The sequence below is a fragment of the Grammomys surdaster genome, unplaced genomic scaffold, assembly GCF_004785775.1.
Source record: "Grammomys surdaster isolate TR1022 unplaced genomic scaffold, NIH_TR_1.0 126219, whole genome shotgun sequence".
Taxonomy (NCBI): domain Eukaryota; kingdom Metazoa; phylum Chordata; class Mammalia; order Rodentia; family Muridae; genus Grammomys; species Grammomys surdaster.
This window is the reverse complement of record NW_021621022.1, coordinates 7,543,363-7,561,914: the sequence shown is the minus strand read 5'-3', so window position 1 is coordinate 7,561,914 and position 18,552 is coordinate 7,543,363. Positions and strand designations below refer to the sequence as shown.

The window sequence follows — 18,552 nt, the reverse complement described above, 5'->3', positions numbered from 1 at the left end:
CCCACTTCCTAACACCCAAGAAAATGTGGAGTTTTCTAGTTATTATTTAGTTAATACCAAGAATGATTATGTGGTAATCAGAGAACATATTATGTGGAGCATATAGTAAAAGTCATTGAAAATTACTTTATGGCTTAGCTTGTAATCATGTGTGCGGATGTTCTGTGAATGAACAGGAAAAAGTATTAAAATAGGCTCTGCACTGTCTCCTCCTGTGCCTACCTGTGTTCAGGTTGGTCAGTACCATTGCTTGCATATAATCCCAACTAATAGTCTATTTTCTTTGTTATGCCAGTTGCTGTGTAGAACTCTTAAAACTAACTGTTCTAAAGGTGTATTTGGGGGTTGGTGAGATTGTTCAGCAGTTCAGAGCACGTGCTGTTTTTACGAAGGATGTTGACTTTGATTCCCAGCACTCACTTGACAGCTCACAACCATCAGTAACTCCAGTTCTAGGGCATCTGTCAGGCTCTCCCTGCCTCTTCAGGCAGTGCATTCACATGATGGCCATGCATACATGCAATCAAACTCTCATTCATAAATAAAATAATAAAATAAAATAAACCTTAGACTGATGTTTTTTATATTACATCTTGGTACTGTCAGTGACTATCTGATTAGAAATCAAGATAATATTACCTAATGTGTACACATTTAGAATGGTTGTGTGTTCTCAGTAAATGTACACGGTCATCATTGGGAACTTGCGCTGTCCATTTCTATTGCTTCTCACCTTTCAAAGTGTACAGTTCCCAGAGGACAAGATGGCTGAGCCATCATCCTACATGTGTTTGTGTCACTACAACATCTTCACATTTATATTCATCCTTTCTGAGTCTTCCTGAAACTTGCATCTTTTAAGGAAAGCATGCAGTATTAAAATCATTACTGTCTCATACACCATTGGGTTTAGCTTTACTTTTCAAAGTTAAGCTGGAGAACATATTATTAATATGCTGGGACACAAATCCTCAATTATTTTGTTGTTGTTTCTATGTGTTTTGCCTCACCTAAGCTTCTTTTTAGTCTTTCTTATTTCATTTGTGGTATAAACCAATTGGCCATTTTAGTAACCAATCTTTTATTAATTTGGAGGATGTGCATTTTTTATTCTTTTATTAGTTATCTCAAATTTTCCACTTTTCTTCATTTGCTTAACTAGATTTTGTTTTTAGAGGAGTTGTGGATCCATAGCAACATTGAGCACAATGTGAAAGGGCTTTCTTATGTCCCTGGACCCCTACTATAGAGTAGTGCATTTTATAGTCAATAAACCTATATTGGGACCACATTGTCATCTAAAGTACAGTTCCTCTAGGTTTCCCTTGTTCATTTGCCTTCTCTGCTTTTCTGTGATTCTAAACCACGCCTCCTTTCTTCCTCCTCTTCTTCCTTTTCATTTTTTGTTGTCCATCTTGGAGATTGCACTCAGAACTTTGTGCAAGCTAAGCAAGCATTCTCCCGCCAAGCTTGGAACCTGCTTTCCCTGATCATTTTCCTCTTTGTTTTCTCTTTAAATTATATTTGTATTAATGTGGTGAAAATTTCATGCAATGTATTTTGATTGTATGTATCATCTCTCCCAACTCCTCCCAGCTTCACCTTCCCTACCTTTCCTTCCCTCCTAACCCAATTTCCAGGCATTGTCTTCTTCTCTTCTTTGCCATCTAGCCTATCCTGTGACTAGAAGTAGAGCCTGCCTTAGAGTGTGCTGACCTTCTAAGGGTCACACAATTAAAGGAAACTGACTCTCTTTCCTTTGTGTTTGTCTAAATGCTTACTCCCTCATTAATGCCTACAAAGAAAAGTTTCCTATGTTTTAGTACTTTCACAGATTGAGGACGTTTTCTGTTTTGTAAAAGCTTCTTGATGTATGCTTATCAAGACCACCATTATTAGCAATAGAAGAAGCTAGTATTGCTGTTTAATTATTTATACTTTAAACTATACACTTACTGTCTGTTTTGTCCCCCAAAGCCACAATTTTGTTCTCTCTGATTTTCAGTGTTTATTACCACCCCATTTAGGTCCTTGTGTTCTTAAAATACTTATAATTCTAATGTTAGTTCAAAAGGATCCATTCTCTTATCTTGAATTCTGCTTTCTAGAATGTCTCCCTCAAACTTTGTGCTATGCTGTCACACGTGTAAGCATTTCTTGAATTTTTTAAACCATTACTCTTGTGATTGGATTGCTAATCTATGTACTAAGAGGTGTAACTACTCTATTCTTTAGATGTGTGTACTTTCTTGTCTCTGATGGTTTCAGGTAAGTATAAAAGAAATGAACACATGAGATGGCAACATATCCAGGTTGAATTTGTTGCTTAGGCTGTTGGGTAAAGAACACAGATGACACAGGAACTGTCTTCATGATTTTTTTTGCTCGTGCCTTGGCTCTTTGTCAGTGGGAGCAATGCTATCTCAGGGATTTAATTTCTTTCTCTTTTCATTCCAAGGCTGGATTTAAAGTGTGCTTTATTCCTGCTCTGCTATCCTCCTTAGTCCTTCACTCGTCTACTACTGCAGCTACCCTTCTTCTCTTCCAAGACCTCTCAGGAGAAAGACATTCAGCCCACCTTCTCTGGAAGGTGTCCATGGATTTCTGTTTTACTTGTTCTTTATTAAACACTAGCACTGCAATCATCATCAACACTATTTTAATTTTACCAATTTTTCTTGTTTCTTTGACAAAATAATTGGTTAAGTGTCTTAAGGACACTTACAGTGTCTTTAAGTGTTTTAGCTTATAATTTTGAGATACAATCTATCATGGTAGGGTAGATATAGTAGTGGGAGAACTAGGTAACAAGTCACATGATATCTACAGTCAGGAAACAGAGAGAAAAAAATACAGTGTCCAAAGTTTTTTCTGCTCATTTCCTCTTTAGCTCAGCCTGGGCCAGCCAATGTTCATGTGGTTCTTCCCTCTTCCGATTCCATAGACACCATGGCAGTGAAGGTTAACCATTATATTAGTAGTTGTGAGAAATTTTTCAAGGAGACAGGTTCATTTGGCAAAAGCTATATAAATTTTGTGACAAATAGAAATGTCAGGGCAGGTTCAAAGGCATTCCATTATAATTCTGTTACATGGGAGCTGGAGGCATGAGGATCACAGCAAGTTTGAGACTAGCCTGAGATATATAATCTGTATCCTGGGTTACATAACTAGATACTTTCTGGGAAAGAAAAAGGAAAGAAGAAATGAAGAGAAAGACAGAAGATAGAAGAGAGGGAAGAAAGAAAAGCAGGATGGGAAGGATGGAGGAGGGGAAGGGTGGAGAGAAGGAAAGAATTGAGGAAGAAATAAAGGAAGGAAAGAGACAGACTAGAGAGAGGTAGGATCCTGTGTCCTCAACAGGGTTCCTGTGCTCTCTGTTATAGACTTCTCCATCGTGGTTGGCGTGCTTTTCCCCCTAGCAGTCATATTTGTGGTGGTTGCTATAGTGATCCAGCACCAAAATGCCAGAAGGAAGCAGAGGAGAGTTCAGAGGTAAGTCTTCATGTGCTTTGGGGACCCTCTGTCATCTACTTCATTTGACATCAGAGTCTATGACTTAATCCTTCAGATTTAATTTTATTTTATTTCAAATATTAAGAAAGCCATACATCATATTTTTTTTGGGGGGGTTCTTGTATTCTTAGTTGTTGTTGCTGTTGCTGTTGTGGTTTTGTTTTGCTTTGCTTTGCTTTGCTTTGTTTTGTTTTGCAGAGCAGAGACTAGGTGTCCCTTTTACCAGGCAATCTTTCCCAGCAAAATATGCATCCTTTTTGTAATTAATGATGAGAGTTGAGATTAGCTCTCATTGATAAATATTTTTGCATTTTATTATCAGAAGAGAACACATTTATTGATTGACATTTCTCTAGTAGACACTGTGCAGAGGATTCTCTATGAGTAAGCTGCAATATTCACACTTTCTGCATGAATGTAATTTCTGTGTCTCCTAAGGGTATGGAAATCACTTTCAGTGAGTGTGGGGGAAAGGGAAAGGTTAATAAAGCTCTTTGCTTTCATCCAAAGTGAGAAGCAGAGGCACACATCATTGATATGCAGATCCTTTCTCTTCCAAATACCATCTTAACACAACAAGATCTTTATTATATCACTTTCCAAGACTGACCTATTTTGGTGGAACTTATTCATACAAAATAACTCATAGGTAAATACTTGATGAATTAGGAATAATTAAATGTCATGATTTAGACAAAGGTTGACTTAACACAATCATTATTAGTGATCAGGATTCTGCCAAGAAACAAAAGAAAATGTCTAGTCATGGTTATGAATTGCAGGATAGTACTGGTACCTAACTTGTAACTAAAAGCTGAAGGATGATCTGAGAGCTGAAGGAACCCTGGTAGCAGAGCATAGCAGAGTGGACAAAGGAAGTTGTCCATCCTCTGTTGGATCTCCCTGGCATGCTGAAGGTAGTGTTCAGTTCACAGGATGTTTTCTCTTACAGGCTATCACCGACCAAGGATGCTAAGCTACACAAGCAGAAGTGTAGACCCCAAAAGGTGAAGGATGTTCAACCCCAGGAGGTGAATTCTAGTTTGGCCTGAGTCTGTCATTTCTACTTTTCTTACATTATGACCACATGTCTGTCAATTGTGCATAGCAGTGCCTAGAAATCAATCATACATCAAAAAATAGCAAGAATTGTGAGCTCTGTGCACCCACATTGACAATCTTCCCTAGTGTTTTGTTAACACAAAAGGAATCCTAGAATAAAAAAACCTTGTAGAAAGCGCTCATGAAATACAAAGAGAATAAAGGGGGAATTGTTACAGGTTCTCTCCCTCCCTCTCTCCCCTCTCCCTTCCCCTCTTCTCCTCTCTTTCATCTCTCTACCCCCTCTCTTTCTGTCCAGTTTGACTCTAAGTTTATTCTTACTCTCGGTAAATTTCTCTCTCTATAAAGTGATGCATATATTTGTATGTTCAACCATGCAATATGTAACATGTATGACACAGTCCTTGCCATGTCTGACATGTTTAGGGCTTTCAGCTGAAGTAGATTGATAGGACAGCATCGGTGGTGATGTTTGTAATGGAAGTTATCCCTGGTGTGCCTGGGGAAATCCTCCTATAAATGGTCTAGCTTTGCTACTAGGATCTTTCTTGTCTTACTTCTTTCAGGATGTTAAGCTGTATTTAGGCACTTAATGGTTTCATTGTAAAGTTTGATTTCTTCATTTTAGATGAGTCAGATGAAAAAGCTCCATGTGTCTGATCTGCCCACTGAAGAGCAGGAGCCTCCACTTGATGTCGTGAGTTAGCAACTTCTCTTCCATCCAGTCCAACCTCAAGGAAATGTTCCGAAAAGACTGCTCAATTACTGACTTGGAAGAGTGTTGAGATTTGTGTGCATATTAACATAAAACACAAACTCTTCCACAAGTCTTCTTTAAAATGCTAAATGTGGGAATATCCCTCTACAATTTTACCTCTGAACTTAACCATTAGATTAAGAACCTAGAGCTGGAAGTTGATAATATAGAATATTCATGTCTTGTTTGTTGTTTATGTTGTTGAGTTAAAACATTGTGAGCAGCATCAACTTGAAGAGGAAACGGTTGATTTCAGCTTATATCTTATAAGTCCATTACTGAGGGAAGCCAGGACAGGCATGGGAGCAGAAGCCAAGGAGGAGTATTGCTAACTGAATTGCTTTTCTTGGTTTACTTAGCCTAATTTCTTATACAACTTAGGACTACCTGCCCAGGCTGACCCCAACCATAGTGGGCTGGTCTCTCCCACATCCATCATAGATCAGGATGATATTCCACAGACCTGCCTTCATTTCAGTCCTGTAGAGGCATCTTCTTAATTGATATTTTCCCTTCCCAGATACATCTAGGTTTGTATTAAGTTTTCAAATACCAGCCAGTACAATTCACCCTGTATATTATACATTTTTTTTTGTCTAGGATGATGCAACAGAACAGCATATGTTATATAGATTAGACAACATTTATTTCTGCCCATTCTTGAGACTGGGAATTCTAAAATTGAGGAGCTGAGAGTTCCTGGTGTCTGATGAGGGCTGCTTCCTGGTTTTATAATTGAGGGAACAGGAGAAGGGGGGAAAAAAAGAAAGAATGGAAGGGGAGAAAGATTAGGAAAAAGAGAGATACAATCATCTCTTTGTATTTTTGCACTTAAGGACATGGATACAATTCTGAGAATTCTTTCCCCAAGGTGTGAATGCCCCACACATCACAGCAGGGCTTAGGTTTTTAACATGTGATTTGTGTAGATGCACAAAATAAAGCCCACTGTGGTCCTGTCTGGATTATAGGCTCAGAACTAACTGAAAAGGTCAAATTCATGGGTATAGAAATATTCTCCTGGGTGAGTTTATAATGTCTCTGTCCCTGAAAACTAGTTAACTATTTTCAGCATACATACATGTTTTTGAAGCAACTACTCCAAGCTGATTTTCCCTTTTTATCTCCTTACTAGCTAATCACAAAGCCAAACTTCCCACCACCACCAATTCCTGTTTCCTTGTAAGTATCAGATGCTCACTGGTGGATTTTCTGCCAGTTGGCTCTAATCCATAGTTTCTTTGTCAATGATCCCTAGGTTAACCTAAATTCATCATAGCGCATTTGTTCTGGGGAACCTAGAAAGACAAGACCTCCTTCTGTACTAATTTCCTGTGGCTACTGAATCTTTACTGAGAAAAAATATAGTTCTTTTATAATTGTTTTTATTAATCATTTTATTTATTTACATTTCAAATGATATTTCCCTTCCTGGTTAGCCCTCCACAAACTCCCCACGCTATCCCCCATTCCTACCCTTTGCCACTATGAGGGTGCTCCTCTACCCATTCACCCCCTCCCACCTCACCCCTCTAGCATCCCCCTATGCTGGGGCATCAAGCCTCCCTCTCTTCCCATTGATGTCAGATAAGGCCATCCTCTGGTACATATGTATCTGTCTGAAGGATATATATATATATATATATATATATATATATATACTCCCTCCATATATACTCTTTGGTTGATGTTTTAGTTCCTGGGAGCACTGGGTGGTCCAGTTAGTTGATATTGTTCTTCTTATGAGGTTGCAATCCCCCTCAGCTCCTTCAGTCCTTCTGCTAGCTCTTCCATTACAGTCCCTCACTCAGTCTGATGATTGGCTGTAAGTATCTGCATCTGTATTGGTCAGGTACAGCTATAAATGTTGAAGAATAATTAATATAACTATTATATATGGCAAATGTCTTCCAAAGAATTGTTTCTAGATGTTCTCTCTAGATGATATAAAAATCAGTTATTTATGAAATATTTTTAATTTTGAAACAGGCAGAATATGAAAAGCAGACACACAAAGGGAAGCTGGGATGAAAGTCAAGTCCTTGTTAATCTTAAGTAAATGGCAGAATCCATCTGCTCATGCGTAGTTCCTCATGCCTAGCTCTCTGTTGTATATAGAAAAGGAAGGGTCAAAGTTCCTTTTGTTAAGATGTCTCATAGTTGTAGTGAGCAAATAGGTGACACATGGCTGGTGTACCTAGCTCCTCAAATGTTATCTGTGCCAAAGTGTGTGATGCTAATGAGAAAACACTGTGGTGTCAACATGAATGGAGCTGGTGAGGCAGAAGTCCATTGACAGAGTATTTGGAGTGTGAACTGGCCCTGGAAAGTGGGTTAACGCTCAAGTGGAGAGGTGGGCAGTCATCCCACAAAGGAAGTAAGCTTGGCTAAGGTGGTAAAAACATGCCACTTCTCCTGACCAACTTATTTTCCATTTTCTCCTAGAAACACAAAAGCACTTCCTTTATGAGTTTTAGAGTCAGTCCACTTCCGCACCCACATAAGATATCTATAATGAAATTATTATTGTCTCTTTTTTTTCACCGTTATTGCCAAGGAGAAAAGCACCAACCATGTTACCTAAGGTGTTTACAGTGAGGCAGGGACTGGCATAAATGTCTTGACTCTGAGTTTTCTCCATAACCTAAATAAGGGAGACTGAAAAACATCTCTGCTACAAAGTCTTGGTGACCCCCAGTTCCTCATTTTTCTTAACAGTGCACAAAGATGGTAGGAATAAATACAGCGTCCCAGTCAACATCCCAACATCCATAACTCTTTCTGCACCTCATCCTCTGGGTAGACTACTTGCTATGGACTACTTCTCTATGTCCATAATTCCCCCCCCACCCCGCCCCTGTCCTTATTCTGCCAATTACCTGCACCAGCATTTGAGTTGCAGAGTGAGATTTTCAGCTCCCATCCTGACCTTCTGTTGCTTCTAATTCTCCATTGCTGATGTACTACATAGTTTATACACTAGAGAGTAGGGTTTCATGGAATTCTTTTAGATATTTTTTCCTATTAGGATCACCTTACATCTATTTATCTACTTAGCTATTTTTTTTCAGGATGCTTTGATCATCTGAGAGGTTTTTTTTTTTCTTTAAGGGAACCAAATGCAAAAGTCTGAAGCAACAGCTAAGCCAGGGTCGATGATTGGATGGTCAGAATTGAAGCTGCAATGTTTTGGATGGAAAAGAGATGTGCTTACTTCCTTATTACAAGCGCTCTTGACCCTCAGAGGTTAACACGTTCTGGTTTGTGCTGTACATTGAGGAGATTAAAATGTTTAAGAAAGATAAACTTTTGAAAATCTCCGTGCTGGTCTCCTTTCCATACTCCTAGGGAGATGGCTAAGGGAATGTATAAACTGTAAAACTCTAATTAGTTGATTTCCCCCTTTATTTTTACTGACTTTTTATTTGACTGACTGCTCAAATATCTTGAAGACTTTAATATCCTCATTTGGAGGGGATTGCTGTACCCTCTAATGAAAACAAAACAGAACAGAGAGGACAAAACGAAATCATAAGCCACTGGGGAAAAGTGCATTCACCGCTAAATAAGTAGCAGCATCTTGACTCTTTAAATTTGTCAACTTAGAACATCCAGTTAGTTTTTTTTTTTTAAATTATATGTGTAAGTACACTGTTCTGTGTCCTTGCTACCCTTTCTTCTGAAATCTTTATTCACTTTGTTATTTTGGGAATGTTCTACAATCCAGTAAAATGTGTTTATTAAAAAATTTAGTCACAGATATTTGTATGCCAACTACTAGCATAGTTAAAGTGAGCTTCCCTTTCTAAATAGAGAATGTTTCAGTTAAAGAAATGAACATAAACCAGAAGTTACAAACTGGAGACCTGTTGGCCGGGTTTGTATTGCAGATGTGTTTTATTTGGTCTAAATTAAGGATGTTGACCACACAGAGTTTATTTTTTTAAACTGTTTTTAGTTTCATAGAAATAAATTTTAAGTTATGAGATCTTGCATAAGCATCTAAATTTCTGGATTAAAAGAAAATTTTGATAGTCTATCAACAACATAACCACATTGTCTTTAACATCTTTAGCTTCATTGACATGTGGTAGAACCAACATGGTTGGTTGGGTACCAAATACCCGCTGCCTTGCTTTGAGAACTCTAATTTAGTCTAGCTGTCCAGTTTTAGAATGATGGGCACCACTCCATACATGTTATGGTAAACCACTCATAACAATTTTGTTTTGAGATTTGTAAGTAGATGGGTGACTCCCCGTTTTGTCCCTGTTGATGAGGGAGGAGGCATGTTGGGAAATTTCTGAGAAATATTTCTCCATTCATCTTTTTTTCTGGTTGTTGACATCTGGTACTGCTGCAGCTGTGCTGTGATCTGAAATGACGTGAATAAGATAGAGCAGGGAGATAAACAAAATTTAACTGCACTTCCTAAGATGTTATTGAACTGGTAGATTAACAATTGTTGAACTAGGTCCACCTTTTGCTGGGACTTCTTGTACAATCAATAAATTTTCCTTGTTGTACAAAACATGTCGAGTTGGGTTTTCTCTCACATGAAGCTGCATTCACTCTAATGAGTGAGGTAGTGTTACCAATGCCAAGGTGTGTGTTCCCCTATTATCGTGGTGGTATTCCCCTGTATTATATTTGTGTCATTGCATCCATTGCCAATACTCCTTGCCTCTGACTGTCTGCATTCTGTATCTCAAAGGAGGACTTCCAGACTCAGTAATTCTGGAGTCTACCTATCAACTCTCGTTGTTGGATTCTTTCCACCTTGGAGTTTCTTAAGTACAGAGCTACTTACATGTGGCTGAGTTTTGAGGTTAAGATTATAAACTTAGAACTCTTTCTTCTGACCTGGAAATACATTCCTATTTCAGATGAAGTCTTAATCTGCTTGTGAGTAACCTTTAAACCCCTGCTGGTTTTCTTTGCTTGCTTACTTGTTTCCTTGTGTTAATAACTCTCTGAGACACAATTTACAATGTCATTTTTGTTTTGTTTTGCTTATGAAACAACTACATTTATTTATTATGTATGTGTGTGCTGGTCAGAGAACAACTCTCAGGAGTTAGTTGTCTCCATCCTGCATGTGGGTTCTTTATCCACTGAGTCATTTCGCTGACCCTCATATCATGTAGAATATACATGCGGTGTGTGTGTGTGTGAGTGTGTGTGTGTGTGTTTACACACCCATGCATGCATGCATGTGGAGCTCAGTTGGCAATTTAGTGAAGTCGGTTCTTTCCATTCATCTTTATGTGGGTACCAGAGATTGAACTCAGGTCACCAGGCTTGCTCTGAAAGCAACTTTACCTTCTGAATCATCTTACCAGCCCTCACTTTATCATTTATAATGTTGAATAATTAAAAATCTTGAACCTAGAACTCTCAAGTAGCCATTTTTCATGCCTGGAGCTAGAAGTTAGTCATATATAAGACATACATATATACACAGAGTGGTGTTTGAACATACATACAATGGCTTAATAAATGATGTTACTTTGTTCTTGATCAACCTCATAGTTCAAAATTTCTTAATACATCTAAAGGCCACTAATAACATGCTCTGTGTGGGGGGCATGTATGCATGTATGTGTGTGTGTGTCTTTTTTCATTGTTCTCTTTTAAAAAAAAAGTAGCACAATCTGCATGAGATTGCCAACAGCCAGTTCCTTCATTTATCTTACACACTGTCTCTCACTGTTGTTTGTCTGAGTCCTTGATCAGTTTGGAGAACTTCAGTTTGTTTTCACAGTGCCTGATTTTTTGTTGTCAATCTTATTCCTTAATTCTAATTTGTTTCGTCAGTTCTAATTTTTTTTCAAAAACTGCTTTGTGCCAAAAGTAATGCAGTTTCACTTTTCATCCTTTTTGGCTAAGGTAAAGGGCAAATGCAGTGATGATCATATAGGCATTATCTTCCTGAAGTTCCTTGTGTTGAAGTCTGTGTTACTGGAGGGTCAGAGTCTGAGAAGGATTGTTAACAAACTTATTTTGAAGTGTGTTAATGCAGTAGAAATCTGAAATCTGGAAAACACAAATATAAAAATAATCATGACAGCACCCCCTCCCCATCAAAATGAAGCATAAAGAGATACTTGAAACATATACATCTAATTACTTTTTGTTTATTCTCCCTTAGGCTGACTGTACTTTTTTGATAATTTATACTTATTGAGGCTATGAGAATACCTTTATCGCTATCTTTATAATGACTTTATATTACTTACTTATTTAATATCACTTCAAAAAGAATTAATGACAACAAATTAGTTGTGTGTCCATGTGTATGTACTATGTCTGTACCTGGTCATTTTTCTTAGTATAATACTTTCCAGCTTCATCCATTGCTGCAGCATTTATTTAGACCACATCCTATTTTAAAGCTCAATCAACCTAATGCTTCCTACTATACTTATTCCCTGCATGAGACTGCTACAGACTATGTGAATGCCTCCAGGAGCCCACACACATCAACACCACTTTCATTCTTATTCAGTTCCTAGTTGAAACAATGTTTTATATTTTTTCCTTTTGACTTGTGCTTTTTTTGGAGACAAACCTAAGTTGATGATTTTATACTATCTAACCCTAATATTTTACAGTACTTGAGACAGAGTATTTTTTCAATCTGAATTTATGACATCTGTTTCCTAACAAAAACTATCTCCAAGGTTGTTTGAGGAGCAATGAATAAGCATCATCTGCCTTTAGACCAGTGTTGACATCTTAGTTCTGCAACTGTCATGAGAAAGAGGATTTAAGGAAGTTCACAAATTCAACTAAGTGAAATAGGAAACAGAAAAAAAAATATGGCTGTGCTTATCAGTCTCCCCTTGATGTCCCAATTACTTTAAAGAAAGGAAGTGCTAGCCACTGACCTACAAAAGTTGTGATATTTCTCTCAGAGAAAGCTTAAACTCAAACTCAAGAGTTAGGACACAGCAAAGAGCCCCCCCCCACCCCACCCCCGCCAACTCCATGTATCTTAATTCTTGCCATTAAACTGTCCTTCTAAACTCTTTGGCTGTCATGGTAACTTGCTGGGATATGTATGTTGTCTATGCCTATAATTGGCATGGAGCCTTCAGGATTCAGCTTCAGCAAGACATTCTTAATCTTTCATGCTATTATCAAGATTGAACAGATCCACCAAAAAACTGAAGAGTCAAACAGGCAGAAAAAGAACATGAGAACATGAGGAAAACATGCTACAAAAGATGATGAGAAAAATAGGGAGACATGGAAAAAGGAAACATTCATATCAGAGAGTCCAGCACACTCAGGAAGGGACAGCAGTCCTGTTATTGCCAACAGCTGACTTTTAACCTGATGACCATCATTTAAACATTCTCAACATCTTCAGATTTGTTCATGTATAAAATGAAATAGGATTCATAACTTTTCCACTAGCAAAGCAGGTTCTATAATTTGAATGTTGAATGTCTTCAAATGTCTATGGAGTAAAGGTTTTGATGCTTTTGGAAAAGGATGCAACTTTTAAGAGGTGGAGCCCAAGGGGAAGCAGTCAAATCATTGAAGTCATGTGAAATGGCACTGAAAGATTCTGGCCCCCTACTTTCTCTCTCCTTTGGGTTTCAGCCATAAGGTGAATGACTGTGTTTTCTCCACCATAAATTATGGGGTTAGTATGTACTCAAAGCAATATGCCCAACTGACAATGGACTGAAACCTCCAACATACAGATATTTTCTCCTTGGTAGTTGATCATCATGGTGGTCTGTTATATATGCCTCTTATTAACACTGAAGGGTTTCTAAGAAGCATGTAAAGCAAATATAAATATAAAGCAAAATATAGAGAGAGGCGAAGCGTTCTGGAAAGGTATATAGTTATATACAATAATGGCTTATCAGCAAGAGGACTACTGTTGTTTTGTTTTTGCTTTTGTTTTTGTTTTGGTTGTGCTTTTTTCCTCCAATCTGCTTTTATGCCATTTTAATTACATGCAAGTATTAAGGTCAGTTCTAGGTTGAGGAACTAGCAATACAGTAGATGCAAATAGTCAAGGGACAAGCAAGACAATAAACACAAATAGTCAAAGAACAAGCAAAGCAATAAACAAGGTTCCATGACCACTCTCATGCCATTTCTAAGGGCTTATCATATCATGATGACCAAAATATCTGAGCCTACTTTGCTGTCCTAGCCCAAAGTCTTATTCTTCCCTGAAGCCTCCTTCTTTGTTCTAGCCTAAGATTTAGATTCCTGCCTGAAATTATTTCTTTGTTCTAGCCTAATATCAGATTCCTGCCTGAAATTCATTCTTTGTAATTTCAGATTCTAGTCTAATGTCAGATTCCTGCCTGGAGCCCACTTCCTTGTCCTTGGCCAATGTCAGATTCCTCCCAAGCAGTCTCCAAAGCTCTCCACATCTCTCCCCCCCCCTTTTTTTTACTTCATAAACAAGACTGAGACTGTCTGAGGTCATTTTGACAGAATGCCTTCCTTACCTGTTGTGGAGTATGCATTATTAAAAGCAATGCACTTCTATCTTAGGTTGGTAAGGTTCTGTGCAGAATCTTACCCGTCCTTGGCTTGCTAGACTGTTAAATTAATAACTCTGTTTTGGGGTCCATTTTCAGTTTCAAGCCATGTACTTTGGCTGCCAACATGTTGATGTTTTGTTAAATGTCAATTACAGAGCCATCATGTACAGGTTATTATGTCAGATACATTTGAGAAGGAAGTATACTTGGAATATTTAGAGATTTTTACATTTCACACTGGTAAGCCTTCTTTGATTGTTCCTTTGTTTCTATTTTGTTATGCTTCTAGAATTTTTCTTCATATCCCTAGACAGTTTCCTTCTCTTTTGTCAAGTTTAAATCTCAGTTAGAATTTCTATGTCAAATTGAACTTTTTCCTTGCTTTGAAGCTATGTGGAGCAATGACTTTGGATTTGTATCACGATCAAACAACAAACAATAAATTTGAGAAGCTTTTAGAGAAAAATTGCAGCCAATTGTAGGTTTGTGCATTTAAACAGGATAGTATAATGTAGTAACAAAAGTATACACATGTGCCATGGTTTTTGGGTGTTATGTTTACTTAACTTTATAAAAATCTTATGGGAAAAATTGCCATATACTTCAAATGATAAAGTTGAGATAAAGATGAGAATAGATGGTTTTCCCCCACATCACATAGCTACTAAGCATTGGAACAGGACACAAACTTAACTATCTTCATCCATATGTTTTCTTTCAGTATCAAAATTCAAACCTAGAAAACCACGCATGCTAGGCAAGAACTCTACTGCTAAGACACACCATTCCCACCTCAATCCAAATTTACCATCTGTACCACTATGTTACCAGTTGCAAAACTATTTTGCACAGAAAACACATGTTATACTATAATGTTAAGAATGCAAATTCTAGTATTTTTATCTCTAACAACGTTTATAGACATTCATGAAGTTTGTGTTGCTAAAATAACATCATCCCAATTTAAGATCCACTTCTAAAATTATTTCTCATCCCCCTACTTTATTATTGAGATGGTTAATATTCACTGTGTCAACTAACAAGAAAGCTTTCTCTAAACTAACATGTTGTGCGGTTTCGCTTAGCTGGCTATGTTCCTTAGTTCTCCAAGGTAAATATTTACAAAGCTTCAATTTACCATGCTTATATTAGGAGAAAAATGTTGAACCTCTTTATATGATGTCCAGCCTGATTGTGAAGCTTTATGTAAATAAATATAAGGATAAAATACTTGCTGAAATAAATATAAATGGATCCAAGGATGTATGGGGGAACGCTTACCAGGAAAGGGCAGGAGAAACTTGTCAGTAGAGTTGTCATGTAAATCTTTGATTATATATGCTTACAAATATATTATACGCTTATAAAAAATTTCATATATTTATAAAGGAATATAGCCTTCCAGAGAGTCGCTAAGACTAATAAAAGTCACACTACCAGCAAAAGTATGGCATGTTCAGGACACAGATCATTAAGACTATTAGTGAACCATAGAGTTTTGTTTAGAGTAGCTTTTCTGCATATGTATATGGTGTTCTTCTTTAAATACATACACATATTATATTACATAAAATTATATTTAAAATTTTATAATACAAAGAAAAGGTACAATTTAAAAAAAATAGGGAAGTTTCAGAAATTTTAAAGCCAGGTTAGATGAAATTCTTGAAGTATCAAACACAGAGTGTTATATGTTTATATGAAACACTCATTATCCAGGAACAAATATTAATTAAACCAGAAAGACAAGACAGCTAATGCAAGATTCACAGTGCCCATAAAGTGCAAGTAAAAGAAGCTATGATGAGAGACAGGAAAACCACGGAGGCAAAGCATGACCAGAGAGCTGGAACACACAGTGTATCAGAAGGAGTTGGCTATTCCTGCTCTGAGACCTGAAGCTTTCCAGGATGTCCTCACTGTTATAAATCCAGAAGGACTGTCTATATATTCTGCCTAGATTCTCACTCTGGTCATCTATGGATACTCTGTAAGTGCAGTCAGTGGCTCCTTACCAAGGTTCACACTCAGATCACATACATTTGGAAAGGTAACCTAACAGATACCTTAGGACAGCTATCATCCATCCCTTTCATCATTAACTATGCACTGCTAAGGGTAAGGGAGGAAGTTAAAACCCCTACTGTTCACTTCCCCTTCCTGTCTCTTCTCTCTGTTGAGTTAGTGTTTCACTGCATAGTCTTATAGTCCAGGATGCAATAACTCATGTTGACCCTGTCTCAACCTCATTGCTTGGATTATAGGCACGTGAGTAAATATTTATGGTTGAATTTAATTCCATGAATCTAGAACCCAAACTGTAGCTTTGAGATTCACAGCATCAAGCAGAAAAGAGATGCTTTCTCTCATCTGCAAAGTTTAATCATAGCAGTTTTAGTGATTGTGACTACATTTTATATTACTGTACAGTCATTATTTTTAACATCTGAAACAGTATAAATATTTTGTTTCCAGAGATTATGAACAACAGAAGTAGAAATATGAAAATTGGAGAATATGAATATAAAAATTCATGACAGTATCCACTCCCCACCAAAATTAAGCATAAAGAAATACTTGAAAGACCTACATCTAATTACTTTGTGTTTATTCACTCTTAGACTGACTCCACTTCTTAGATACCATTATCTCTATATTTACAGTGACTTTATTTGTCATTAATTCTATTTGAAGTGACACTAAATAAGGAAGTAATACAAAAATTCCTTCATGTGCACGAAACAATTAACTTTGAATGTATTAATTATATAATGATGGTTTCTAACCAAATATAGGCATCAAAACTAACTTTCTGTGTAATGGTACAACACCAGCATTTCACATTATTAGTGCTCTGCACCACCTCGAGAAGCTGTGTGCTTTCAATGTGGAATCCCTAAGGACATAGCTGGAAAACATTTCACATGTGCATAATTGACAGACAAGTCCTCTTGAACTAATGCAGGTACTTTTTTGTTTTGTTGCAACCAGAGATAATACACAAATAGAAGATTTGGGTTCTTTAGTTTCTCTCCAGACCAAGCGTCTTCTCCTGAGGACTGACTCAGATGATCTCAAAATGACATAACCTCAGCAATCTTTGAGGTTGCATGCAACAGGGTCTCACCACAGAAGCCACATGACCCATGTGGTCTAGACTTTTTTCTTAAAACATAAATGGAGAAGTGAAAAGGAAGAATTCTAGCTGGGATGGCCTAAGTAGGCTTCTACCCAAAAGGGTTGTTCTAAGGATTCAGTCCACAGAAAGGTCATGGTAAATTTGGTGAGGAAGAGAACCTGTGCATGTGCACCTTTGCAAAAATAGTCAGTGGTGCAAAGAACATTGCTAGTAAAACACAGTTCAGGTTTATTCTGGTCCTAAAACCTAAATGCCCTTGTAAAATGTATAGTGGGCCATTTGAGACATTTCTGAGTTTTGGCTTAGAACACAAATAGCTTGACAGCTCTACGGGAGGCACAGGAGTAGTGGAAATCACCCAGATGCTTCTCTGGAAGTTTGCTGGCTCTTCCATGTACATACACTACTGGGTATTTCAACTCTGCAACAAGGACTCTTCCTGGTGAACTGAGGAGTAAATTCAGTATAAAAGAAAAAAAGCCACAAGGCCTAGGGGAATGTGCTTAACAGGTCCATAACAGATAGCTTGGCAACCAACCCCCCTAAAGCCAATAATACAAGTAACACTCTGAAGCCAAGAGGTGAGGAGCTGACTTGAGGGCTCTGTGTTGGGAAGTGGTGATAGAGTTCTGGTATGTCTAGAGTATCCATCCACATTGGGAGGATTTTTCCATGCTTTTCCTACAGACTAGGATTTTCTAGCTGAGATCTAAGGCCTGCCCTTCTATACATGCAGTGCTAAAGAGAATGAAAACAATTTCATATAAAAGTGAGATACTATGCTATGACAGAATCAAATAACAAAAAAAAATGCTAAAGGAAGACAAAACACTGAGGAGAGGCTCTACCGTCCACACCAATGGTGACGATGGTAGCAGGAGCACCTGAGCATCACAGTCACAGAGAAATACATGAGAGGTATGAAATAATAACATAGACTACAAAGGGAGACTTGTTAGGTCTTGAAATTTTCATGAGAAAAAATGCACAATAAAGTGTGTGGGATACATAAGATGATAGATTAAATTAAGTAAAAAGTCAGAAAGTATAGAAAATCTTCAGAAGGAAATAAAAAAGGAAAGAAAATTTGGAAGAGCAGAGATTATAGGGAATGAAAATGCTAAAATTAAAGTAATACTAATTCCAGAAAAAGAGATTTTAAAAATGAGTATAAGGAAAACAAAAGTTGAATTATGTACACTTAAGGAAAATAAATGAAAAGGAAAAAAAGAAAATATTGTGGAAAACTAAAACAGAGGGAAAGTAATGAACAAAACATTTCCCCTTTAAGAAACATCAAGACAAATTTAGGAAAAAATTAAATGGACAGTAAAAAAAAAAAAACTCTCCAGGAGTCTAAGAGATAAAGCATTCTGCACAGAGAAAAAGCCAGGACCTTAAAGTCTTCAAAAGCCTTCAATTCAACAAGGAAAAACAGCCATAGACTATTTCTGCAGCTATACAGTCACACTGAGTCTTTTCATATTCATATTTATATAAATGTAAAATGTGATATATATATATATATATATATATATATATATATATATATATATATA

At 37.2% G+C, this 18,552-nt stretch overlaps 1 protein-coding gene across 2 annotated transcripts in view; it reads left to right on the top strand.

Annotated features, from left to right (window-relative positions):
- Adam28 (ADAM metallopeptidase domain 28) overlaps positions 1-18,552 on the top strand; it is an 88,013-nt gene that overhangs the window by 43,027 nt on the left and 26,434 nt on the right. The window contains exons 19-23 of one of the 2 annotated variants that reach the window (XM_028758737.1): positions 3,387-3,495; positions 4,469-4,547; positions 5,207-5,275; positions 6,471-6,517; positions 8,447-8,518. In XM_028758737.1, coding sequence (XP_028614570.1) covers positions 3,387-3,495; positions 4,469-4,547; positions 5,207-5,275; positions 6,471-6,517; positions 8,447-8,468 — 326 coding nt within the window. In that variant the 3' untranslated portion in view covers positions 8,469-8,518. Of the gene's footprint in view, positions 1-3,386; positions 3,496-4,468; positions 4,548-5,206; positions 5,276-6,470; positions 6,518-8,446; positions 8,519-18,552 lie in introns of those variants that run through there. The other variant, XM_028758738.1, reaches the window with a different exon arrangement.